Consider the following 27152-nt stretch of genomic DNA (forward strand, 5'->3'; position numbering starts at 1 on the left):
CTTCTAGACATTCATACAAGGGAGACGTTGATTCTGATGAGACAAGGGTCAGGAAAGCTCCCCAAAGGCGGAACGACCCAGGCTGGCAGGTGGGGGATCAGGCCAGGCAGAGCCCGAGGCCCACCTGGGCCTGGAGAAGGAGGCGGGGGCAGGCCGGTGTTCTGGCAGGAGACGTGCAGGCTGGCTCCGCCTGACTCCGCCGTGGCCCGCGGCCGAGGGCAGCTGTCTTTCGCACTGGGCTGTTTCACAGGGTGACCTGGACGTATGCGCACACACAGGTGTGCGGGTGCTTTACACGTGCGTGTGGGATGTGAGGGTGCGCATGGCTGTTGGAACGGAGCTGGGTAGAGCGAGGGAGGGGAACCCAGGGCCTCCACCCTCTCCCGGCCCCTGTGTGGTTCTCAGCCGGCAGGCCCTCCGTGAGAAGGATGTTCTCATTGTCAGTGTCCTGCAATGTTCCTTGGACCTGCGATGCCCTCGGCCTCCTGGCTGCCTCGCTGGGTGCTCTCCCTTCTCAAGGACTCCTCCCGGCAGCCGTCCCTGACTGCGCGAATCCTGCGCCGTCTGAGGCGGAGCCCCGGCCACTCGCGAGCGTAAACCGCAGGCGGATGACTGAGACGGGTAAAACACACTGAACCGCGCACTTAGTGTCAAAGGAATATAAATATCTCAGTAATAAATGTGTCATAGTGATGCTGAAATGATACTTTAGATACTTGGGTAAAATGAAATATATCATGGAAATGAATTTCACCTGTTTCCTTTTTTAACGTGGCTCGTGGAGAATTTTCTTACGTGGCCCCCCTCGGTGGCGTGCGTTCTGTCTCTGTGGGTTAGTCCCAGCCTGGCTTTAACCTCTGCTCCTTCTCCTACCTGAATGGGGTAGAGTTCAGCTCTTGGTCTGGTTCAAATGACACTTTGCTATTTACTGCCCTGTCTTATTTTATGTGTATGGAGTGAGTTCGTACGTGTGATTTGCCAGAAAACTGTGTGACCCTCAGCAAAGGCTGTGTGACCCTCTCTGGTGGGCTTGTCACCTGGAAAGAAGGGCTTGGACATGTGGGTCTCCAGTGGTCCTTCTCGCTCTGACCTCAAGTGACTTATTGATGAATTCTGATCTTTCCCCCATTATAATGTGGAAATTTGGCACAGCGCCCCTTCTGTGCAACCATCTTTGCATCTATTATGTTAATGAGCTGAGACTCTCTCAGTGCCCTCCTCCCCTGTAACCAGAGCGGTTCTGGGCATCCGATGAATTCACGGGCTGAGCTTGGTCTCCCGGCTTGGCGTGCAGCTGGGCTCGGGACGCTCAGCTGCGGGCAGCAGAGCAGTGTTCCTGAGGCTGGGCCTGGGTGGGCCCTGACTTGCTCCATTCATTTAACAAGCACTCGGTCCCTCGGGCAGCAACACTCGCTGAGCCCTGGGCGGGACCAGGCTTGGCTCCCTGACCCAGGCACAGACTTGCCCTCTTGGCCCTCGAGGCACTGATGATGTCACAGCGACACCCCAGGTAACAGCGGAGAGTTGTCCGAGCCGCCCCTGCAGGCAGGTGGGGAGCCTCCGGGTCTCCCAGGTGGGGTGTTGCTTCTCCTCCAAAGCAGACTGGTCTTCACAGCAGAACAGTCTGATCAGCCCCTCCGCTCCCCCGTCACAAGCAGCCCATCCCGACACACAGGGCTGCCTTAGGGCAAAGAAGAAACGCACACGAGGTGCGTGGAGTCTCTTCCTCGGGTGGGTGTGCGCGCCTCCCCGCTGCTCTGGGCTCGGGCTGCCTCTTCGCTGGAGGTCGCCTCAGTCCTGGGACCTGAGAAACGCTGTTAGATGAGAGAGAAGGAAAGCAAAGAGGAAGGAAGAAAGGAGTCGCTTGGGCTTAAGGCGACTGGGTCGGGCCTCCCCGGTGTGGCCTCTTCTCTGTTGGCCTGGGCCAGGTCCTTTCCCCAGAATGCACGCCAGCTGCAGGCCGGGCGGAGGAGCCCCAGCTTCTGAGCGGGACCCTGCCCTGATGTCACAGATCCCCATGGCTCCCGGACGTCCACTGGCTCCGGGACAAAGCCGGGCCTGAGGAGAAAGCAGAAGCTTCATCCTGACCTTAGTGCTTCGCATTCCTGCCCCGTCTCCCTGCAGATGCGCCGACTGTCCCCTCCGTGTCTCCATCCTGCACAAGAGCCCAGCGATGCCTTTAACACCTCGCACTCGGATCCCTATGCTCTTCCTGCACTTGCAGGGCTGCTTGGACAGGACAGCCCCCCCCCCCGCAGGACCCCTTTCTCCCTTTGGGTGCAAAGACGCAATGACTTCCTGAATCCCAGGAGTGCGTCATTGTCTGCTTCAGGTGCCGGCTGCTTCTCAGCAACGCTCTTGTCCCTCCCGCAGCGTGAGCACAGGGGAATCTGGGCCCCTGGTGGCCACGGTCTCCTTGCCACCAGAGTCTAGTTTCTGAGCTGGTAGACCCTGTTCTGATCGCGCAGAGCACCCCCCAGCCGCACACACACCCGGAAGAAGTGCTTGGATGGATGCGAAGTGAACGAATGAGACAGGCCCGAAGCGGAGCCTCGCAGACAGGCAGGGCCTGCAGGAGGGGCCGAGGACGGGCTGGCGGCAGGCATGGGCGCAGGGCTCCGTGGTCTGGGAGGGGCCCAGACAGCGCAGGTGGGCCTGAGAGCAGAGACACCTTCCAGGCCACACCCCCAGGACCAGCCGGGCTCGTGGGGTTGGGGTCCTCATCTCCATCATCTTCTCCAAACGTGGACCTGCAGGCGACCCCTGAGCCACCCCCTGAACACAGCGGCATGGATGCTCCTAGCTTCCTTCCACAGATATTTATTCAGTGACTCTGGTCTAGGTTTTGGGATGGAGCCATACACAGAAGGGCAAAGCTGCTGTCTTTATATTCTGGTGTGTGGGGTAAACATACACACCGGGGTGTGCGTGCTGTGGAGAAAAAGGCAGGAAAGGGGATGGGGGGCTGCTGCCCTGTGGAAGGCACAGGGAAGGCTCCTGCGAGGTGACACCTGGTAGCGACCTCAGGGACACCTGCCAGCCGTGGGGGAGGCTCAGCAGGAACAGGCCCCGCAGTGGGGGGTGCTGGGCCAGGGCTGGCCACCGGCCACACCGCCTGCTTGATCACCAGAAAGTCTCTGTGAGGACAGAGGCGGCATCGGGGCCCCTGTTCCGCATCCGGACAGCGGGGCTCAGAGAGGTGAAGCAGCGGCCACGGCCGCACGGCCGCTAATTGGCAGATCTGTGGGTTTTTTCCACTGCAGCCTGACCAGCCCTGTCTGAGATCACAGGGCCAGACCAGAGTTTCAGTCCAAGGACAGCCTGTCGCACTGCCTCCCCATCGAGGCCGGGTGGTGTCAGCGCAGGGCCTGGGCAGCCTCCGCCAGCTGGCCGTGCCGCCGGGTCCTCTCCCCGCACTGTCCTCTCCATTAGGCAGCACTGCTCCGTCCCAAGCCTGACCGTCTCTGGACACCCTTTAAGGTTTTAACTGAAGCCAGGGGTTGGGCGGCTCCCTGGCCTCTCCTCCGCTCATGCCCTTCTCTGTCCTCCCCCTCCCTGTTCTCTGTGCCTGTCTCTCGCCTTCTCCACACTGTCTGCTTCCGCCTTCGCTCCACCCGCCTGTGTGTCTGTCTCTGTCTCCCGACCTCTGTCTGTCCACCACCCGACCTTCCCCCATGACCTACATTTCCGTTTCCTCTGTGTTAGACCCCCCATGAATTTTGGTCACCTGCCCTCGAACCCCCCAGGATTACTGATGCTGACATGAGAGCCGTGCCCGGTGCGAACATACACCTGTGGGCTGGCCGACCACAGACAGGTGAGGGGCTGTCCTCCGTCCTTGTAGAAGGGCTTTCACGACCACAGGACAATGCCACCCAGGGTGACCTTGCCGCAGAGCCCAGGCACCCTCAGAATTGGAGGCCCGCACTGTAGCTGGATGAGGATACGGAGGCTCAGAGGGGGGTGGCTCCCCCCAGGTCAAGCGACTGCAGGGTGACAGGGCCGGGGGCTCACCAGACGGTGCATATCTGCACACCCCCTACGACAGGGCCCAGGGGCTCCCTGCACAGCCCGTTGTACGTCCTCTTCATTTTCCACTCCCGGCACGGGGACCCGGCGCCCCAGCACCTTGTTCTGACGAGGCTGGTGGTGTCACAGTCACAGTCGTAGCAACATCACAGCCAGTGTCACAGACAGGAGTGTTTCTCATCTCAAGGAAGGAAAAAGTGAGATGCAAACAATGAATTCCAGCCACACCCGATGGCAAAAACATCCCCTTGAGGTTCTCGGGGCTCCACAGTCTATAACAACACACCAAGGCCATGGACTTTCTTCTTCTTGCTTTAAAAAAAAAATTGCTTCCAGTATCTAAAAATTAGAGAGTTTATAAACATCAAGATCCCAGCATCTCTGCAGAATCCTCTGGAAGACGCAGGGAGCTGGGGTCTGTCCCGGCCCCCAGGGGCTGGCGGGCCGAGGGCTCCGGGCCAGGGTCGGCGTCAGTCACCGGTGAGCGGGCGCAGCGGGTTCCTCGGAGCTGCTCCCGACCGGGGTCTTCACCGGCGCTGGGCCCCGGTGCCTCGTTTCCTACCAGGCCGTTTCTCCTCCACAGAACTTCCAGAAGGAAGTCAGGTCAGTCCAGCTGCAGTTAAAGCCCCTCTAGTTCACACCGAGGATTTTCCTTAGGTTCTCGCTTTTCCTCATTTTCAACTGATACATTCCCCAAGTTCCTTTCCTGACAGGTGTTGTTTTATAAAGAAAAAGGAATCTCCGTTCTGTAATGAACTCCAGGCCTCGACGGCCTCGGGGCCACCACCTGCAGCCAGGCGGCTGCCCTCCACCGCGTGGCTTGACGTAGGCCCCCGCCTGCCCCTGCTCCAGCCAGGGCACGGTCCTTCCCGGGACCCTAACTCGATCCTCCTGTCATCGGTCACTTGTATTACCAACCACAGCTGAGGGAAAGCTCGGTCTAGCGTCCGGTCACACGTCAGCCCTGCTGTCGGCCGGGCCTGAGGTCGGAAGCAGCCGCAGCCTCTGGGGCGCTGGCCGTGGCTGGGACGGGGCGTTTCTGTTCTCTTTGCCTCTGCCTCCCTGCCCTCTTCACGCCCTCCTGCTCTGGACTCCTCAGTGACACAGACCTGGCAGCCGGCTCTGACCAGGACCAGGCCTACAGGCTCGGCCGATAGCAGGAGCCGGCCCGGGCTCCCGCCAGCCCGAGAGCACTGCGGCCAACACGGCCTCGGCCAGGAGCCCAGCCTCCAGCTCGAGGCCCATGGCAGTCCTTTGGCGGGGGAGGGAGTGTCCCCACTCTTCCTACTCCCATTCAGGTTCAGACACCGGGCTCCCACCACGCCCCAGGGGTCTGGGCAGCCAGACCGAGTGCCTTCGGAGCCAGTGCCCTGATTTCTCACCGGGCGCACTTCCTGGGGCTTTGTTAGTCACGTGACTGCCCGTGAGAGCTTCCTTATTCAGTTTTCAAAATGTTGCCTCCAAACCGAAAGGGTGGCCTAAGCCGCCTTCCTCGTTGGTTCCGCCGTGTAACCAGGTAGAAAGTAGTCACATCGGGTGGTGGGTAGGCCGGCTGGTGGCCGACATGTGATGACAGAGCTGAGGCTCCGTGACTCGTCGGTTCTGAGCTCACCTTCCCATCAGTGCTCGGGTCCCGGCGACTCAGTGTTTTGCTCGTTAACAGAACCCACGGCCTGGAATTGGGAAGGCCCACCAGGACTGCCAGCCCAGCCCACCACCCAGACCCTCCGAGGCCTGGAAAGACCTTTTTGAAACACGCTCTTGTCATGCTTTTTGCCTCAGCCCAGATGCTTTCCCTCGTCCTGATTCTGGGTCAGGTTGGGGGGGCGGCACCGCGACAGAAGGCGGCTGTGCAGGGCCGCACGCCGCGTGGACGGGCAGAAAGCTTTGCTCCGGGCTGCTGGGGACCGTCGGAGGCCGAGCCGGCGTCCAGGTCGCCCGCGTGAGGCTGTTAGAAGGTGCAGTGTCGGTACCTGAGGGATTCTGATGAGAAAAAGGGCTTCTCTTGGTCACGGAGTGAGGCCCGCGGCATGGCCTCCACAGGGTGCCACGGGGAGCTCCAGGGAAGCTTCTCGAATCGGACAAGCACGTGGGCCAGTTGGGGGTGGGGGGTGCTTGAAGGGAAGGTGTTAGCATCTCCATCGCAGCTGCCCGTCCCCGGTCCATGGGCAGGGCACCGAGGCTGAGGGACGTGGCTGCGATCTCACTGGAGTGGGGGGCCTGGACTGGGACCAGAGCCTACGGGTCCAATCCCGCTGCTCATTCCGCTGCTCTGTGCTCCAGGTCGTGGGTTAAAGCGAATCTTAGGAGGACGGCGTCCTGCTCTGAGTGGACACAGTGGCCCTCCCATCTGTAAAACTTGACCAACCCCGTGGCCTAAGTTATCTTGCTGATCTCCAGCCCCTCTGTGAAACGAGGTAGACAAGGGCTGCGGTCCCCATTTCCTATGTGATAAAATCGAGGTTCAGAGGGGTGACAGGACTGGCCCAGCATTGCTCAGGGGAATGGGGGAGGGGCTGGCCTGTGTCATGCGCTTGGTATTCGCCAGGCACCCCACTTATCTCCGTTGAGATGTGCCTGTTAGCCCGAGAGCCAACAGATGAGAAAGCTGGGAGCTGATCCCCAGTGAGCGGGGGAGGAGCCCACCCTGGGTGTGGCACCGGGAAGCCCTTTCCCGCAGGTCTGTCCCGGAGTCTGAGACCGGGCGGTGGGTGGTTCCCGGGCCTCTCCCCTTGGCCTGTCATGGCCGTCTTCTCGGGGTCTTCACTGGCCTTCCCTCCCTGCTTCTCTGTCCCAGCCCCTTCGTGAGGGTCCCCGTCATACTGGATTAGGGTCCACTCACATGACATCGCTTTACCTTAATCCCCTCTCTCAATGTCTCAGCTCCAAATACACTCACATTCTGAGGCACTGGGGTTAGGACTTCAACACAGGGCTTTGCGGGGGGGAGGGGGGGCACAGTTCAGCCCATAGCGGCCCTTCCATGGCCTGTATCTCTTCGCCCAGGTCTCCTGATGGCTCATCCCCCCGCCCCCCCCAGTTAATCCTATCTCTGGGCAGAGGCCCCTCTGAGCTGAGAGCCCCCCTCCCCAGCCTGCAGTTTGGGGTTGTCAGGAGCCCGGACAGGAGCCGCAGAAGTGGGGAGTAGAAGCCTGGGCGGATGCCATCAGGGGCAGGCCACCCCGCCCTGTGGCACTGGCTCCTTCCTTGGGTGTCCCCTGGGGGGCAGGGGCTTTTGAGGCTGAAGTCGGGCTGTGGGAAGAGGAAGAGGGACTCGTGCACCTTTGGGCACCGGTTCGGAGGTGCAGCCTTCGAGGGCAGGACTTCGCGCGGCCGCCTCGGGGTGCCACACGCCTGCCACACTCGCAGTCTCTTCCCCGAGCACCGTGGACACCGCGAGGCAGGGACGCGCCCCGTCCACGCGCGGGGACGTGCCTGCCCAAGGCCTCTCCGCAGGGGCTCCAATATGAAAGCGTCGGCGCTCTGAACCCACTTCCAAACCTGTGTGATCTTGAGAAGCATCCAGGCGTTAGTTTAAAATACATACAGGGCGTGGCAGAAGTAGGTTTACAGCTGTGGTTTTGCAAAACAGAGTTTATTCTTGTGCGACTATTAATGATTGTATTATTTTCCATACGAACAACTGCAAACTGGGTTTTGCCACACCCTGTATCTAGATTCTCAGGCCCTTGGCTGCAGATTCTAATCTACAGCGGGCCCAGGGACCTGCCGTTTTAACAAGTAACCCAGGTGGGTTTTTCTCACGCCAATTCGGGGTCGCTGGTCCTCGGCCCCCAGGCAGGAATGGCGGACTCCCGGAGCGCCGCTGCCCCGCTCCAGTCCTGCTCTTTGCTCAGTCAGTTTCTTTCCCCAGCTTGTACCTTGTCTCCGGCACCCACATTCTAGAGCCTTGGGGGCCCAAACCCCAGGACGGCCTCGCCGGGGCCTGAGTCAGGTGGCTGTGCCTGCTCCAGGTGGCGGAGGGCGTCTCCCCTGCGCCTCCCCCAGGGCAGCCCCACCTTTCAGCTTGGCCCCTGAATTCGGCGCCGTGTTCCTAACTCCGGGCTGAGCCACCCTGGGGCAGGGAGGGTGGTGACTGTGCCAGGGCTGTTTCCCTGTGTGTTCTTTTGTGCAAGGTCAGCTTCTAGCAATTATTTCTTTTCTGATCGCCTGGGATTGCTCTCATCTAGGGACCTATACCTCAGGAAACACGATACATCCCGGAACAGACAAACCAACCAACCAAGGAACACACGCACAAAAACTCTCCTGAGCGGCTCGGCTCGCGGGGTAGCGGACACCTCCTCCCGGTCCCCCGAACCCTCCGAACTGTGCCGCACGTTCATTAGAAATCCAGAGCCCCGGAACGAGGGAAATGACTTTGTGTTTCAATTTAATTTGTTCTCATTTTTGGCAGGGTCAAAGTTCACTTTCCCAGTTCGAATCTGAAAGCAAATGATAGCCGTGTATTTTTCTATGGATGTATCCAGGCCAAAGATGTTTGGCAAACATTTTCTCCTGGGAATCGGTGTGGTTGATGTTTCCTCTCAATCTGTTTAGCAAACACGGACTGTGACCTTATGATAGCCAAGAACTGGGAGAGCTGCCGGGAGGGGACAGAGAGGAGGAGGTGACAGGGACGGGGGGCGGCACGCAGGGCCGCAGTGTTCAGGGACACGCGGCCTCTGGCCAGAGGGCCCGGCAGCCGGGGGGCCCAGTGAGGGAGAGATTGATGAGCCGGGCTTGGGGGACACACGAGCAACCTCGCAGCCCCCTGAGTGCCCACCTGTGAGGTGCCCACTTTAACGCTCGCACCCACCTCTGCAGTAAGTCCAGAAGAGCTCAGAGAACCTCGGGGATCAAATCCAGACGCGCTCCAGGTCCAGTCTCAGTCTCTTGCTCTGTGAAACGCAGGCAACAGGAGATCACCCCACAGGGGGGTTGTGAGGATTAAAGGGAACCCCCACACCGGTGTGTGCAGAGGTGAGGGGGGAGGAGAGGTGGGTAAGGTCAGGTCTCACCGCTGTGGCCACCCAGGGAGGTCACCCCTCAAAGGCTGCCTTCTCCCTGAAATCCAGAAAGGGCTCAAAAACGGTTCAGTATGATTACTGCCGCGCACATGGTGTCAGCTGAGATCTGACTCAAAGCCCCTCAACTTAATGCCCCGGTGACTAAACGCAACCAAAGGGCCGCTGTCTAAGCACAGGTCCTCCACGCACATCCTGTCCTGTCTGCAGTGTCGCCCCGGAACCCGAAGCCCACCTGACAGGGCTGATTCACCCTCCTGGCTGTGCCCAGGGCCTGCTCTGTCCTGTCCTCTGCCCCTCACCCAGAGGTCACTCAGAATCCACTCTCCTTACCCGTCTGCCTTCCCCACTGAGCTCCCAAGAGGGGGGATGAGAGAGCAACATTTCAACGAAAGTTGGGATATTGGAATATTTCTCAAATACAAAGCTTCCCTTTAACAGAGGTAGGTAGGACATGTGCCTTAATAAACCATGGTGCTGGCAGTTTTAAAATATTAATGATTTCTAGAATTGAAAATGCAAATAGCTGTCTGCAGCTAAGGGAAGGGCTTGGAAGGCACCCGTGGGAAGCAGAGCGCAGGCCTTGCCAGGAGAGGGGACAGACAGACGGCCGCCGCCCCGTCACCGCCACGTGGCACTGGACCGCGCTGAGCTCCTCCGGGGTCAAGTTGAGCACCCGGGTGCATTCTGAAGGCGCGGTTCCCAGGCGAGCACGCGGGGCTCCTCCGCACTTCTGCCTGCACATGGAGCACCTACTGTGTGCCCGCGAGGAAAGGCACAAACCCTGCTGCGGGGACCTCGCTGTACTCTGAGGGCCGGGAAGAGAGGGTGGGATGTGGTGGGAGAGGGAGAAATCCAGGCCAGCCCTGGTCGGGGCTCTGAACTTGACCAAGGCGAGGGAGCCGGTGTGCGGGAAGCTGTCATGGCAAATGGCTCTTACCCTGGGCAGCCTACGCTCGCTCCTCTGGGGCCCTCTGGCGTCTCCAGCACCAGCGCCCCTCTTTCTTTAACTCTCCAGATCACTAGGGGATACCCCTCAGCTTCCAGGCCTCCAAAACACATTTGCTCAGTTTTTCCTCCGTGTCCCCTGGCACGAGGTGGGAAGAGCAGCGCGGTGACGGCACTCTCTGCGCCTCAGTGCCCAGCGTCCCATGGAAGGCGCAGGGCCCGTGGGGGTGGAATGGAACTGCCGGGTCCTCCTCTCAGGCCTGGGGCTGTTTTCCCGCGTGAGCACGGCCTCCTCACCCGCAGCACAGGGGCAGAGGAGAGTGGGGAGGCCGCAGGGCGTCCAGGAGGAGGCAGGCTGGGTGCAGGGGGGCGGCAGGGAGAGGGCCAAGGGGGGCGTGGGTAAGGGCAGGGCTCACAGCCGCAGCCGCCTCCACGGGGCCACGGCTGCACCGGACAGGCTGTCGGCTGTCCCGTCCTGACAGAGGGGCCGGCCTGTCACTGCCCGTCAGAGCTCCGGCGGCACACCGGTCCACTGCCACCTGCTGCCCACCTGCTGCGTCCGGCATCAGGGACCGTGTCTTGGGAGGGCCTGTCTCTTGGTGGTGCCTTGGCCAGTTTCCATCCTTTATCTCTCTGTGCTCACAGACTAGCTCTCAGAAGGTAAGCTTCTTCCTAGAAATCAGGGGGTACCTCCCTGTCACCCCAATGCCCCCCACAGATTCTCCTGAGACGACATGTCCTTCATTGTGGGGGCTGTGTGTCTAGATGTGGGTCGATCTCAGCCCGTTGTGTCCTCCTGGCTCCTTGCTGCGAGGCTCCGAGGGGAGGAGCTCGGGGTTCACTCCCTGTGGGCTGTGCCGCGTGGGGTCAGCACGCCTGCTTCTGGAGGCTGCCAGGACAGAACGAGGTTAGCTGTGCAGGGCGCCCTGGAGCCTGCACCCATCAGACGCCCAACCACAGGCCTTTCCTTCCTTCCTTCCTCTGCCTGCCCCAGGAACCTGGTTCTGTACCCCGGCACGCTGGTACGCGGGCCCCTCTGTGTCCACCAAATACATGCCTCCTCCTCCTCTGTCCTTTGAGACAGGCCTTTTCTCCTTCTCACGCGTGTGGCTTCCATTTACATTATCCACCCAATCTGCCCTGAGCTCCCAGGAACGCTGCCTCTCTGCTATCTTTGTTCCTCGTGTCCTGTTCCCGGGAGGGACTGTCTGCGAGAGATTATCTGCTTGGAGTGTGTGTTTTCTTGTCCACTCCCTCCGCGTCTCACCCAACACACACACCTGTCCCTGCTGACCATGACCAACGTGGTCTAGTCAGAGCCACCCCACGCCAGCCCCGGGTCCCAGTGCTTCAGACCCGGAGTGGCTGAGTGACCACGCAGCCCTGCCCACTGTACTGCAGACAGCGCAGTACGAAGACCATGGCCCAGAGAGCATTGTCACATTGCGCCGGGGCTCTGTGTCCTTGCTGCAAATGAGGGAAAATGTGCATGCGTCCCTCCCTCCCCAGAACCCTGCCTGGGGCTCGGAAGGGGTGGGTTTGGTCATCAGGAGTTCTAAAGAGCTCCCAGGTGGTTCTACTATGAAGCTGGGGGCTGAGGACCAGAGAACAAAATGTTTCTTGCCAATGTACTGCCCTCACATACCTGGGGAAAGGGATCCAGTAACTACCATTCACAGGAGACAGTTGGGGGGCTCTCAGAGAGGGGAGCCCTAAGATGAGCATCACCCTCTGCAGACGGGGAGCATCTGAATGGGTGTTATTAACCAGTACTCATTTCACTTAACAAACAAATATTTACATAAGATTTATTAGGTGCAGACACTGTTCTAAGTGACCGACTTATTTATTCTTCAGAGCATGACTGTGAGATGGTCCATTATGATCCCCATTTCACAGATGAGAAGACTGAAGCACAGAGAGGTGAATTCGCCCCAGGTCACACACGCAGAGAGTGGAGTCACCTGCTTGTAACCATTGTGCTCCGCCAGCTCTCCCTTCTCAGGCGCAGTGTGTCTGGCTGTACCTTCGGCCCCAGGGCCCTCCTCGATGACAGGGGTCTGCCGAGATGCAGCTGGGCCCTCTGAAACCAGTCATCCCAGAGGCTGCCTTTGCGGAGACCCCGTGACTAAGAGCCTTTCCTCACTTAGTCTCCGGTGAAGCTACGGTTCAGCCACTTACCTCGGTCACGCAGCTCAAAGCCAGGTCTGCCCACCCACCCCCGCGGGGCCCAGGGAGGGTCCGCGCCGAATCTGTGAGCAGAGTCTGGGCTTATCCTAGAAGCTTTATCTTAGGAACATATAACACCACTCTATAAAAACACCTTCTGGAAATAAGTTCTTATAAAATCAGTTTTTAAAACTTACTTTATTCAAGAACGATTCCATTCCGTCCAAGCCATGAGAACAGTGCAGACACACAATTGTCTAACTCAGTTGCCGGCGTTCATTTCCTTCCTGACTGGCTGCAGGGATATCAGCTATGGAAACGGACGCAGCACGAGCCCCCGGCACGCGCCCGCCCTGCCGCGGCTCCCTCTCCCTCCCGCGGCCCGGGGCCCACAGAGGCCTTGCTGCTCGATGGACAGCCTGACCAGTGCCACCCTGACAGCCTGCCTGTTCGGACACTAACGCTTTTTCCTGAGAACCTGGCCAATCCAATTTTCAAGTAAAAGGCCTAGGGCTTCAGCGGCCAGCTGTGGTCTCCGTTCCGGCCGCCTGAGTGCCTGCTGTGAGCCAGCAACGATGCTCTGGTCCAGAATGTAGTGCACCGAGGGGGGCAGGGGCGACCTGTCCAAGAAGTGACCATGTGTTTCTGACCTAAGAGTTGAAAATCCAGTTCACTGCGACACCTTGGTCAAGTCACATTCTCTCTTGGCGCCTTGGCTGTAAAATGAAAGAGACTAATGAGAGCAACTCTGAACATCTCTGTTCTGTGCAGCCTCAGGCAGTGTGCTTAACTGCTCGGATCCTTACGGGGGTGGGAGCATCCTCACTGGAACAGACAGGGGTCACTACAGGAGAGTCGGGGTTAAGTGCGGTCGATGGCTCGTGAATCCACTCGCAACAGTGTGTGCGTTTAAATTCACGCCCGTGGCTTCCTCGCGGGTTCGTGTCTTTTTGACGTGGCCTTTTGTTTGGGCCACGTTGACACAGCTGCCGTGACATGACTGCTGTGCTATGGGGACATTGACACACTGAGAAACACGCCATTGCACCTTCAGCTTTTTAAAAATCAATATCAAATACCGTGCCAAGGAGACGTTTCGCCACCTCCCCTCATCCCAGAACCCCCTCACCCCAGAACCCCCTCCATCCCTGGGCTCTCCTTTGGCAGGGGGCTCAGGGAGGGGCGGGGCAGAGGGTGGGCTCAGGGTGGGCTCCAGCTGAGGCTGGTGACGAGGGAGGCGGGGGCGGAAGGCACGGTGGGCGTGAAGGAGCAGACGGGCATGGGTATGGGGTGGGGCTGTTTCACACAGTACTGTTCCTGGTAATTTTCAAAAGCAATTTTACATTTATGTGCAGGCATTTCAAAACTCTTATATCAAAACAGCCATGTCAAAATGCCCTTCTCTGTCTCAAACAAAGGAAATAAATGCCAAAAAGAGATGAGCAAGACAGAGCTTCTGCCCCCAAAAAGCTCAGAATCACCAGAGGGGAAAGGCAGGGACTGAAGGAAAAACAAATTACTGTTACACCGCTGGGCAGCTGCTGCTGCGGGGGCCCAGGAGGGCACAGAGCCTGACTCTGCCCGGGGTGGAGAAGGCTTCCCAGGAGAAGGGGTGACTGGGAGCTCCAAGAGTATGTGTTGAGAGACTAAGAACAGCAACTGTTAATTGAAGGCTCACCATGTGACGAGCGCTGTCGTTGGTGCTTTATTTTAACTTATTCGTTCCACTCAACTACCCAATGATGTGAATATTATTATTATTATTATTCCCATTTGATAGATGAGGAGACCGAGACTCTCCCAGAGCACAGGGATGGTGGGCGGAGAGCCTGCTCACCGCCTTTGTGCTTCGAGGCCCCTCCCGGAGGGAGCGGAGCCTCCGCGGGGGGCAGAGGGGTCGCGGCTTTAGTGTTCATCAGACTGGGGTCCACCCTGTTCTCACAGCTTATATGACCTTGGACAGTCAGCCGGCCCCAACCTCTCCCCTTGCCTTATTCCTGTGCCTTCCTCACCTTCCCCAGCACACACCCCTCGATACCTGCTGTATTTATTGATTCTATAAGTATGCCGTCGGCATGTGTACCTGCTGGGTGCAGTGTTAGACCTGGATCCACAGCCGTTCATAAGACCAAGTCCCTGTTGTCATGGAGCTGAGTTCCGGTGGGAGGAGACCTGAGGGGTGGGAGCCAGCCCACAGGACCCAGGCGGGCCCTGCAGACAGAGGGCAGAGGAACTAGAGCAAAGCAGGTGTGAGGCAGGATGCGCAGGGGAGCGCGAGGGCGGGGTGGCCAGGGCTCCAGCAGGCCAGCGTCAGGAGTCTGGGATCCCTTCCAGTGAGTGGGGAGCATCCCCTCCGGAGAAGGAGTGCACAGGGCCAAGGAGGGGCAGCAGCGGCAGCTGTCGTAATTCAGACGACACAGGATGGGGGTGAGCTTCGGAGGTGGCAAGAGAAACATCTCCCCTTGAGACCCGAAGTGCCTCACAGACTGTGAGTCCTGGGCGCAGGGGAGTTTACTTACTGCCATCTCTGTACTTCCCTCAGTGCCGACCCTTCCTGGCCTTTCCTGGTGGCTGCCCGCGCAGCCTGGGGGCTCCTGGGGGGGCTGGTGTTCTCAGACCCCAGAATGAGCTGGCGACCCTGGGTCCTCTGAAGATGTTGTGTCGAGAGTGGAAAAAAATTACTCTTTAATAGAAATACTTTTCCTTCATCAAATGAAATCTCCAAAGCCCAGTAGCATTTTCGGTGCTTATATAAAGATGCCAGTGGGACTTTCAGATTGAAAGCGGAATTTTTATACAAGTCGATGAAGATCTCCAGAGGGGAGGAAGCACAGTCCTCACATCTGCATTCCTCCGGCTCAGCAAGGCCGGCTGGGCTCAGGGCGGGACGCGCTCCCAGCCCCGGGGCCTCTCCCAAAGCGTAGTGCTCACAGACGGCGCGTCTGCTCGGGGAAATTGTTTAGTGGGTGTCTTTTCAAGACTACAGACCATTCCCCTTGAACTCCTGTGTGCACCTCAACTCTGATAACTTGGTGCACTAAGTCAAGAACCTGTAGGAATCGGAGTCAGAAGCCAGCGGTGCCCGCACACATATACACACAGAACCTTTCATCCCCTGCAGCTGGGAATACATTTTGTCCTTTAAGTTGTCAGAAGAAAGGCAGGGTTCAGGTTCAGGCTGTCACTCTTGCTGGCTGGGCTGGGCTGGCCCTGGGCCTGGCACTAACCCTCAGGCCTCCTGTCTGCAGCGTGAGAAAACAACGGAGTTCCCGCCAGGTCTGGAGAGGCCTGGCTCACAGGTACGGACGGTGCCGGGAACACGGTCACTGCTCCAGACCTGTTCCTCTCCAGCCGCTTCTCACCTGCCTTGACTTAGAACCCGCTGGAATCATCAATTTTATAGCAATTATGCTGGTTATCGATCGCCAAGTGATAACCTCCTCCACCCCTCCCCCAGCTCAACTTGAGTGTTGACAAGGACGGTTGTCTTTGGCGGAGAAACTGCCCTGTGAGGGCTCCCTCCTCTCCGTTCTGCCTGGGCCTGCACTGGGCTGACCGACGGCGTGTCCAGCTGTTAGAGGGAGAGCAGGCGCAGGGAGGGGCCCCTCTGCAGCTGCAGAGCAAGCAAGGACGGATCCTTTGTGCACGCAGCTCCCATGAGGGGAGAAAAAACTGTAAGGCAGGATCTTACAAACAGCAACGACAACAACAAAATCTAAAAGGCACTAACTTTTGAGTTGGTGAGACGACTGCCCCCAAAGGCTGGTTGTTTGGCCCCTTAGCAGCACCAGGCTTTGGTGTCTGTGAATCTGGCTCTTACTCGCCTTTACGTGGGCTCCCTCATCCACGAGACAGGGCCTGTCTCCTCTCGCAGGGTTGATGGAGGCTGAGCCTAGCAGCCAGCAGATGCTCAGTAAATACAGCACGTGTTAAAGGAAGGCCTGTTCTCTGTGCCCCCAGCATGCAGGGCTGCCACGCTGCCGGGAAGGGGGGGGGGCTCTCACTGCACTAGCAGGCGGGCTGAACTCTCGCCTTCCACTGTGGAAAATCCATTACGGAGAAGCCATTTGTCAAAGCCCAGGGTTTAGCTGCTTCATTTACACATTCATCAAGTTTGATTAGAATGTTTTGTCTTCGACTTTCATCCCAGCCTTCACCTCTTCCTGCCCTCTTTTCCTGGGGACACTGTTTTCCTTGTCCTTGTTGCAAAAGGGCATGGTGGCATTGAGTTTGCATTTGCTAATAAGCCTGAAACCCCGACCTGGTGAGCTCTTTCTGCAGGCTGGGAGAGAATCCAGAAGGCATGGCCCCTGTCGGGGAAAGCCTGGGCACCCAGTTCCAGCCCGATACCCTCATCCGACCAAAGAGCAACAGGTGCTCCGCAGCTAGTCCATGAGTGTTTATTGAGCACCTGCTGTATGTGAGGCACTGGGAATGCAAACTGGGGAAAAGACAGGCCAGGGCATGGCTATGGCGTGAGTTAGAGTCTAGCGGCCTCAGTTTCTGCACCTGTAAGAACAGGCAGTTGGACCGAGTGGCCTGTAAGGTGCCATTTTGAACACGCCAGGTTTATGCAATAGCTGGAGGCATTAGCTCATGTCACTCTTACAAGATTCCTGTGAGGCTGACTCTTATCATCACCGTGCAGGTGAGGAAATGAACAGCCTTCGAGCTCAAGGTCATGTGTGTCAGGACTTGTCTAACCCTCCTTCTATCTGATTCAAGCTTAAACCGGCAAAGCAAGCCTTGGTCTTTCTTCTCCACCAGTCTCTGAGCTCCCGGAGGACAGGACAGGGTCTGATTTCTCCCCATGTCCTCAGGGACCAGCCCAAAGTTTGGCATGTGGTCAGTATTAGAAAACATGCATTGAATTGAAATAAAGAAAGGCCTTCATCCCTGGCCTCTTGTCGTTTGGGCCTCAGATCTGCCCTGCTCCGTTCAGCGGCCGCAGCAAAGGCTGGTGTCAAACACTGCGAGCGCTGCCTGTCCCCCTTCAGGACAACCCCCCGGTTCCCAGCAGTGTCGGTGGCTCGCAGCTCACAGCTCACAGCTGAGATCCTCCCTGGAAATTGTACTCGGCCCAAGGAAGCCGCCTTGCCTGAGGTTACCACGTGCCCAGGGCGGCATCCGGTATCCAGTCAGTGCAGGGCACAAGCCAGCCCCACTGTCTCCTGGGGCAGCTGTGAAGGGCCCTCCCGGCCCAGAGCTTCCCGAAGGACTGATCAAAGTCCCTGCAGAGACTGTCTCAACCCTGCTTACTCCCCCCTCCCCCCGTGTCCCTGAGAGCCAACCCCAGCAAGGCTCCCGGGCAGATCTCGGGCTTTCTCCGTCTGTTTCCCAGGAGAGCCGATCTCAGCAGCTACTGAGTAGGCGGCTCTGGTTCCGACTTTCTTGGAGGGGAGGGGTCCTTGGAGGGTGCTGGGATCAAGATAGACCTGGGCTGGGAGAGCCCTCCTGCCATTAGCTGACCCCCCAGAAGGCTGCCTGCTAACTGCCCCCAGGCCTAGGGCCCTGGCCTGCGGCAGGAGGCTTTACAAACTGCCAGGCCCGCAGGGGCGGCCTATCTGAGGGCGGGGCCAAGGGGCTCTGCTCCCGCGCCTGTCAAGGTGACAGTGATGGCAGCTGGCCCTGGCCCTCTGTCGCAGGCCTGTTGCGTTTGGCTTTCCTTCGCTCCCTTGGCAGGTGTTCACTGGGCACTTCCGGGCACCAGCCTGCATGGACACGGCCCGTGGCAGCCAGTGTGTGGCAGGAGGCGGCTTGGACTTCTGTGTCCGGCATCCAGACTTGGCTGAATACTCACTGGTTGTGTGGCCCGAGGCAGGTCCCTGTCCTTTCTGGGTCTCTCCTTCATCCCCACAGTGAGAATGTTCTACTCAGGGACTCCACAGGCTTTGCAGTCTGGAGGGCCCCTGTGGGTCTCCTGTCAGCCAGAGGCCTCCTTGCTGCTTTCTGAAGCCAAAAGAGTGGGTTTGAGGTGTGGGAGACCTGTGAGTGGTACCAGAGAGGCCCCTTGTCCTGAAGGACTGACTCCAGAACCGATGCTTAGCTTCTCCATCGCGAGCATACCCTGCTCAGTGGGAATCCCCGCTCTCCTCCCCACCTCATCAGGTGGAGCATTCATCCCTAACCCTGCAGCACGTGGACACGAGGCTTTAGGCTGCGGGGGGTCTGAGCCGAGGTGAGAGAAGGGAAACCAGAGGATGGTGGGGCGAGGAGGGGCAAACCAAAAATAAACTTTGCTAACAGAACGATTTTCTCAAGCCCAGATGCTGGGCATTCAGCAGAACAGAGTTGTGGCTTTGGGTCCTGCCTGGGCAAGACAGCAAATGATTTATGACGAGACGAGGGGTCCAGATGAGCTCTGTGAGTTCAGAGGAGGGTGACGCCACTGTGGCGGAGCTGTCTGGGAAGGCTCTTTGGAGGAATTGGGGCAAAGATATAAAGTCTAAGAAGTTGAAGGTTTGCTTGGGAAGATAATGAGGCCAATCCGAGTAAAGGAAAACATTCTCCTAGGGAACTGATTCCCATCCAGGGGCTATTTGTCTCCAAGGAGACCTGCAGCATTTTTGATGGTCATAACTGGGAGGAGGGGTGCTCCTGGCACCTAGTGGGGAGAGGCTAGAGATGCCACGAACATCCTCCCTGCTCAGCCCCGCCCCCACGCCACTCGGTGACCCAGCTCCAGATCCAATAGTGCTGAGGAACCCATTTCTGCGACTCGTGGCTCAATAAATGGGACAGGGACTTAAAGTCTGTCTCTTCAGGTTTACTTTGTGAGCTGGAGATTATTATTCTCATTTTGCAGGGAACCAGAGGATGGTGGGGCCCACAGCCTGTGGGGCCTGGATATGAGTCCTGGTCCATCTGCCAAGAAGCCGCCAGGCTTTCAATTTGACCCCGCCAGGGCCAGAAGCAGCACGGGGCCAGCGTCCTGCTCAGTGTCCCTGTCCAGCTCCCTGCTGTGGGACTCGCCCTCCGCCCAACCCGGGATGTTTTCGCTCTCCACTCTCACCCTCCTCAAACACACTCGCAGGTGCCCACTGTCCTCAAATCCCTCGGGATGCCTCTGAAACCTACATTTTCTCATAAGATTATATTCGAGAAATTCTGCATCTTGGGCACGTTCTCACTCTAGTTCCAAGCCCCGTCCCTGTTTATTGTCAGGTCGGCCACAGTGATATCCTTAGGTTTCCTTCAACGTGACGCACTTTGTAGGGGAACGTATGGAATTATCGTGCTGATGGAATCGGGTCCAGTGCGACATGGGCACGGGGACTGGCCCAGGAGAAGGCTGGGTGAGTGTCAGTCTGCTCCCCGCCTTCTCGGAAGAGGTACCTCCGAGCAGCGTCTGGGAGGCTGGGTAGGAGTAAGCCCGACAGACAAGACCAGGGCTGGCGTTCCAGACAGAGAGCGGAGCGCAAACCCAGGCGGAGGTGTGGGAGAAGCTGCCAAGACTTCGCTGAGGCCAGGTCTGTGGAGGGACCAGAGACTGGAGATGCCGGGGGAAGGGGGCTGGACTGCCCGGGGCCACGGAGAGCTGCTGAGGCCTGGAAGCGAAGGGAGAGGCACGCCGCCATCTGCCTGTTGAAATTCCACTTCGGCGGCAGGTGGAAGACGGACTGACCAGGACGGTGCTGACGGGGACCGGTGACAAGGCTGTTCCAGCCCTGAGCGGCCCAGACAGACGCCCACTAGCCATGCGTTTATGGCCACCAGGGTTTCTTTTTCTCCAGCTTTGTAGGGTGTGGGCCTTTCCGGGCCCTGGAGTGGGGGAGAAAAGACCGCAACGGGTCTGATGTAAAAACCAGTATGAAGGCATTTTCTCAGAAAATGAAGAAGGCTTAGATATAAAAAACAAAACAAACAAACAAACAAACAAAAAAAAACACTGCGCGTAACACCTCACTCCCCACAAGTTATTGTCAGGAGAGATAGGGAAGCAAAACTGATCCTGTGAACTTTTGGGAGACTTTTGTCCTTAGAGAGCCCCACTAGTGCTCCTTGGGGCCTGTTGGCATCTTCTAGAACGTCCACCAACCTCAGACCCTGGTAACTGACCAGACCCTTGAGGCTCTCCGTCTTGGCACCAAGGTCACGACTCTGGTCCTCACTGAGGCTGGCATCAACAGATACGATTAATTTGCGGTCTGCCGCTACTTGACAGATTACTCTAGAATTCAGCATCTAAAACAACACTCACTCACTGTCTTGGTCCCTGTGGTCAGGAACGCGGGGGCCGCTTACCTGGGTGGTTCTGGCTCTGCGTCTCTCACGAGGTGCAGCCGTGGTCAGCCGTCAGGGCTGCAGTCACTGGGACTGGAGGCCCGTCCAAGCTCACTCATGTGGTTTTGGCCATGGTCTGGATTCTCCAGTTCCCCCCACGTGGGCCTCTTCAGAGGCTACCTGAGTGTCTCATGTCACGGCAGCTGGACCCCCAGATATCCACAGAGTGATTCCAGAGAGAGACAGTCACTCATGATGAAAGCCACAGTCTTGTTACAGCCTAATCCTGAAAGTGAGGCACCACCACCTCCGCAGCGTCCTCGTTAGAGCGCATCTCTGAGTGCGGCCCAAGGGAGGGGGGAGGAGAGGCGCTCATCTCCACCTCTCGAAGGGAGGAGATGAGCCAAGAATGTGTGAGTATATTTTTAAAACCCCCATAAGGACCCGTATAATCTTCGAGAGACGATATGACGCATGGCTAAGAGCATACATTTGAGGTTCATAAAGACCTCGGTTTAATCCTGGCTCCCACATTTGCTACTCAGGTGTAGACAAGCCATTTGACCTCTCTGGGTCTCAGTCTCCTATTCTGTGAAATAGGGGTAAGCATAGCAGATGTTGCACTGGGTTGCCACGGAAATTCAATCAGATTGTGTATGCAAAGTGCTTGGCGCAGAATAAGTACTAAATAAGCATGATGTAATCGCTGTCGTGACTGGATGGTACCATCCTCCTTCACAAGGCACACTGGCACAGAGACCGAGGACACAGGTGTGGAGTCAGACTGCCCGGTGGGGACTCGGGCTCTGCCAGCATCAGCTGGGAGAGCCAGGACGAGTCACTGAATGTCTCTTACCCTTTGTTTTCTGTGAAATGACGATAATAATAGCTAGTGCCTGACCACCGAATAGGTGTTCAATGAATACTTTATGAATAAGGACATAGTGGATGATGATAAAGGGTATGATGACAAAGGAGTGTGTGTTTGTGCACACGCGCCTGTGTGCTGAGATGCTACATAAGCACATTTGACTTCAAACACCTTCTGCTAACTAAGGAGCCTGGTATGGCTGTCCTGGCTCACCTGAGTATGCCCTGCACCCTTGAGTGGCACCCTCCATGCATTTCCAGGTTTACCGCCCCTTGTCTTTGTTCTCATTGTTCAGCTTGTTTTCCACCCTGGCTTTGTTCAAGCGTCTTTCCTTCATCCTCCCTGCTGCCTCCTCCAAGAAGATGCTTAATTGGCTTTGCACAAGTCCAGGGACTCGGTGACAGGAGCGGGGGTCCCATGTCACCCCACCTCAGAGCTTCTACATTACCTTAAATTGATTTTGCAAATGAAAGCTGAAAGCTAAGCAAAGGCGAGCCATCCATTTTGCCTAAAGATGATTATAATGCTCTTTTACGGCCCCTAAATGACAAAGCCGTTTGTTACCTGCCTGCATCAACATTTGCTTATATTAGCACCCGAGATGCTTGATGTTTATTAGCCCCACGCTATCGTTTTATGAAGATGCAGCGGCTCTGTAAAATTAGTGTGCAAATAGAATGCCCATTTTACATTTTCCTGCGGTCAGCAGAAATGCTGAATGCAATCGAGCTGATACCGGGTCAGGGGAGACATCCATAAAGAAAGCCTTCACCCCGGCCCCCGGTAATGCCATTTATCATTCTGAACGGCTGGGATAGACGGGGTCAGTGTTAGACAGTATTTTTAAAAAGGGTTTGGTGGCATTTGTTTTTATTAAGGAAAAAAAACAATATAAATACTAAGACAGTAGTTCAATTTCCACCAGGAATAAGGGATGAAACCAGACTCTTTTGCAGACGTTGGAGATGGAAATGCAGAGAGTGTAGAATCTTACTTTGTTAGTGGACCCAGAAGGAGACAGATAAGGTGGTGAAAGGGGCACCGGGCTGGGAGCTGAGGCTTGACCTCCCCTGCGAGCTGCCTGGCCTGGGGCAAGTCTCTTCCATCTGTGAGCCTCAGTCCCCTCACCTGTAAAATGGGTCAACACTCCCCACCTCACAGAGGCATGATGAGGACTACAGAAGATAATATGTGTCTAAATTTCTCTATAAATCATTATCTATATGAGTGGTTTTTTATTTATTGACTTAACAGCCAATTTCTAAGCACCTACTCCATGCAGGATCCCGGGAAAGACATTAAAAATACGCAGTGAACATCACAGTTTCTCCCTCGAGGAGCTTGTGTTTAGTCTGGGAGAAGCTCGGGAGTCTAACTCCTCTTTTAAAGCACGTACTTCTTTAGAGAACGTGAGTCTTCTCTTTCTCCCTTTGTTCCTAACGCTGCCTCACACAGCGCTGAGTGCACCCTGAGTGTGCTCAAAAACGTATTTGGACCCCACTGTATATCTTGCTGCCTTTCCTATTATTAGGGAAGCAGTGACCTCAATCTCTACTGGTCACTCCAACAGACCAAGCAAGTTCCAAGTCTTTAGAACCAGGCTTAATAGAGTTACTAGTTTTTATTTTAGGGCCAGACATCGGTGTATCAAAAGTTGGGATCATGAACCGCATTCAAAAAAACCTGTCGCTAGCATTTCAGAAGCTGAAATTCTATTCATTATTTCTAACTGCCCCCCTCCCTCCAGGCCACCCTCTAACATGAACGGAATCCTTTACTCCAACTTCTCTCAAAGTTCATTTCTGAATTCACTTCAGGTCATTGGTCTGTTCTGGGCCAATCAGCCCTTCCTCTGCCCATGGCTAAGCACGCTCCTCTCGCTCCTTCTTTCCAGAAATGTCACTCTTGGCTACTGCTTTTGTCTGGTAGTATCTTTGCACAGTAGCTAAATGTTCTTATACAAGTGAGACTTCTGTAGAGGCAGCAAGAGCTTGGGTCCTGATTCAAGGCCATATTTTCCTACTTTTTTGCTTGTCTAATAATTTTTTATTGGATGCTGGATTTTGTGAATTTACATGGTTGTATGTCTGGATTCTGTTATCTTCCTTTAAAGAGAGTTGAGCTTCATATAGCAGGCAGGTCCATTTCTTTATTTTATTTTATTTTATTTTTGTTACAGATGTTTCTCCTTTTTTACCCCATTGACACCCTCCTCCCCACCCCCCCCACCCCGTCCCCGGCTTTGTTGTCCATGTCCATTGGTTATGCAAAGATGCATATAAGTTCTTCTGAGGGTTATCAGTCTGTACCCTACTTCCACGTCTCTGGGTCTACCATATTCCTCAGACTGTTATATTCATTATATTCTGTATATAAGTGAGATCATGTGGTATTTGTCTTTTTCTGCTTGGCTTGTTTCACTTAGGATAATACTTTCTAGGTCTCTCCATGTCGCCTCAAAGGATAAGAGACTTTCTTTCTTACAGCTGCATAGTACTCCATTGTGTATATGTACCACAGCTTTTTTATCCATTCGCCTACTGACAGTTCCATTTCTTTTCTTCAGTTTGATCCTTTTGAGATTTATTTTTAAACTTTGTTAGTTTAGAGCAGTCTAGAAGGACCATTAAGTCATGGTCCTTCTGGGTCCTCTAGTGATGGCCTGAACAATCAGTGAGGGAACTCAAAATGGTGGGAAATCAAATGATTCCTAGTTCTCTGTGCAGTTCTCCACTCCCTGGTCATCTCTTCATTCCCCCACCTATTACCTGTGTGATTTTGAAGAAGTCGTATAACCTCTCTGAAATGCAGTCTCTGCCTCTGTGAAAAGGAATATTAACGTGCTTGTTTCTGTAAGGGTTATAAATAATGTGCCAACACAAAAGGAGCTGACTGAAGGGCAGCTGCTACTATTACTAACATAAGTACCACCTTCTTTACGCCATCATTTACTGAATATTTACTGAGTACCAGGCAATATGTTTGTTTAATCGTTACAACAACCCTATGAAGTAGATAGCATCATTCACATTTATAGATCAGCAAATTGAAACTCAGAATGGATACACAACTTGCCTAGGGTCACAATCAGTGGGTCTGGGATTTATTCACTCGTGTGACCTCTTGAGATGATTTTAATGTTAATATAATCAGTTGCATTGAGGAATGGGATGTAGTCTTTTAATATTGAGTAGCCAGGGGCATAATTAAATTAGTCAGCAATGGCTGGGCCTTAATGGTTCTAACCCAATGACTTAAGAGATCAATGTAAAGCACCCATCCCATTTCCTGCTTCCTCCCTCCCACATACCAGCCCCGAGTTTCAGCTTTCCTTGCCTGCCTTAGCGACCTTCTTTTATTTGATCTTATAGACAATCTTCGGGAAGGGGCCGAGCAGAAGGTGGTATTCATCACGGGACGAGTCCATCCAGGGGAAACACCCTCTTCTTTTGTGTGCCAAGGTGAGTAGCAGGGTCCCATGGGCATGCTTGCTTACCCCCTGCATCCGCTGGGGCCCTGTGATGGTCTGGGAGACAGTGTGGTCACCTATAGAATCATTGTCTTGGATGGGAATTGACTTCACTTCTAAAGAGATTACATTGATCTTCCCTAGGATTTATTTTCAATAAATATTGGCTACATGGATGTATGCATAAATGGATGAATGAGTGGATGGATGCATAAATGAACAGGGAGGGCTGAGTGAACTGTGTTGAGGGGGAGCCATACCGAGCCAGCGACACTCCCAGCTTTGTTTGACTTGTTTCTGGGGGGTTGCAACAGTAACACATCTGGCCCCAGGCCAATGTGCATGTTAGTGGATGGCAGGCAGTGAACTGGGGAATTAAGAACTAAAAACTTTCCATTCACTCATGTGTCCAATTATTCACTTAACAAACAACTTTGGAAGTGCTCACCATGAGCAAGGAAGCATGCTTGGTATCAGACAAGCAGAGATAAATAAGATAATTTCTCTTCTCAAATATTTCTCTTTATAAATGCATTTTATTTATTAAATATTTCATCTGTATAAAAATTTAATTAGTCAGCAATACATGCATGCATATACATGCATCAATTAGTCAGAAATACAAATATATTCAATAAGTAATATATATATAATAATTTAATCAATGCCCAACTTAAGCAGAATATTATTAATTCCTTTTAAGTCCTTTGTCCTCCTTCCTACCCTCCTTCCTCACACAAATAACCATCAGCTTGAATTTTGTATTTGTCTTTTTTTCTTTAATCCTTACCCGAGGATATTTTCCCACTGATTTTAAGACAGAGTGGGAGGGAAGAAGGGAGGGAGGGAGAGAGAGAGAGAGAGAGAAACATCGACATGAGAGAGACACATCAATTAGCTGCCTCTGCATGACCCCAACCAGGACTGGGGATTGAACCGAAACTGAGGTATGTGCCCTTGACAGGAATCGAATCCAAGGCTCTTTGGTCTGAGGGCTGATGCTCCAACCTCTGAGCCAAACCGAGCAGGGCTGTATTTGTCTTTTTTAACAGTTATACTAAACATGTAAGCATGCCTAAACAATGGGTTTTTAGTCTTGCATGGTTTAGAACTTTATAAAAGGTATCATTCTGTGTAGCGACCCTGGTTTTCACCCGATGCCATGTTGGTGAAGCTAGCTGTGGGTCACTTCTTTTCACCATGAAGTCTACTCCGCGTCTGTCTGTACCTCAGCTCACCTGTCTGTTCTCCTGAAGGAAGACAAGGAATTGTTTACAGCGCTTTTCTCGCCCACATGCTGATCAAATGTTCACACACACGTCTCCTCGTGCACAGGTGCCGGTCCTCTCTAGGGGTGTGACCATGGCCGGGAGCTGCTGGGTCACAGACCTGCGCAGCTGCTCTTTCCCAGACACTCGGGCCGCAAGCAGTGCGTTGGAGCACCTGGGTGCCCCAGGGTGTGGCATTCTGTGTGCCAGGCACTGCAGTATGTAAAAGAAAACACTCGTTTTATTTTAGTTATTTTGTTTTATTAATTTGACTCCATTCATTTCCATTATATAAATTTTTCAATGTCAGAGGAACTAATATGAACTATAATTTTACATATGAGAAAACGGAAGTTAAGAGAAGTTAAGAAATTTACCCCACTGTGGTCTCCAAATGACCATGAGGCCGGCGGGGCAGGAAGAGCCCCAACAGGTGATATGCCTGGAGGGAGGTGGCCTGCTGCCCTGGGGGCATGTGGTGATTTGCCTTCAGATAATCTTGGGGTCAGCTATGGGCTCTGCCACCTCCTAGCAGCGGGACTTCAGTTCCCACAGATGTAGAATAAATCAGGGCGCCAACGCCTGTCTGAGGGCTGTGGCGGAGCTGGCGTGGGGGGAGTGTCCACAGACACCAGTCCTGCGCGTGGCACTCAGCCGGACCCAGCAGCTGTCCCCCCGTCCCCGCGGGGATCTGAGAGGGCGAGGCAGGTCATCTGCTCTGTACACCGCGAGGCGTTATGCACGTGCATACAGGGTATATTTTCCCCGTTCAAACTCTCCCAGCCCTGTGACTGGACTCGGCCGTCCCCCCTTTTTTTCAGGCAACAGTTTAGGGAGAAAAAGCGGTTACCCAGCGGAGCAGCTGGAGGAGCAGGCGCCTGGCTCGCTCCTCGGCGCCCCCACTGGCAGCCTCCCTCCCCCAGCACCATCCTTGCAATGACCTCTCCCAGGTCCCTCCTTGTTCGGCTGCTGCCATCTGTCAGTTACTAAACTTGGCAGCAGACCTGTTCCCCCAGCTAGTCCGAGGCAACTACTTTGTCCTTGTTTGTACAAAGGCAGTGGCCTTACCATCACTACTTTCGTCCGGAGCTTGAACTCCCCGCCCCCCCACCTGTGAGCAGCAGCCAGAGGGCAGGGCTGTCCATCCT

The 27152-nt window shown here is 55.3% G+C and overlaps 1 protein-coding gene across 2 annotated transcripts in view; it reads left to right on the forward strand.

The window, feature by feature from the left end:
• Positions 1–27152, forward strand: part of AGBL4 (ATP/GTP binding protein like 4) — a 1033620-nt gene that overhangs the window by 896869 nt on the left and 109599 nt on the right. For both annotated transcript variants that reach the window (XM_036257022.1, XM_036257023.1), the window contains exon 6: positions 24639–24728. In XM_036257022.1, coding sequence (XP_036112915.1) covers positions 24639–24728 — 90 coding nt within the window. The remainder of the gene's footprint in view (positions 1–24638; positions 24729–27152) is intronic.

Source organism: Molossus molossus, unplaced genomic scaffold (genome assembly GCF_014108415.1).
Source record: "Molossus molossus isolate mMolMol1 unplaced genomic scaffold, mMolMol1.p scaffold_m16_p_12, whole genome shotgun sequence".
Lineage (NCBI taxonomy): Eukaryota > Metazoa > Chordata > Mammalia > Chiroptera > Molossidae > Molossus > Molossus molossus.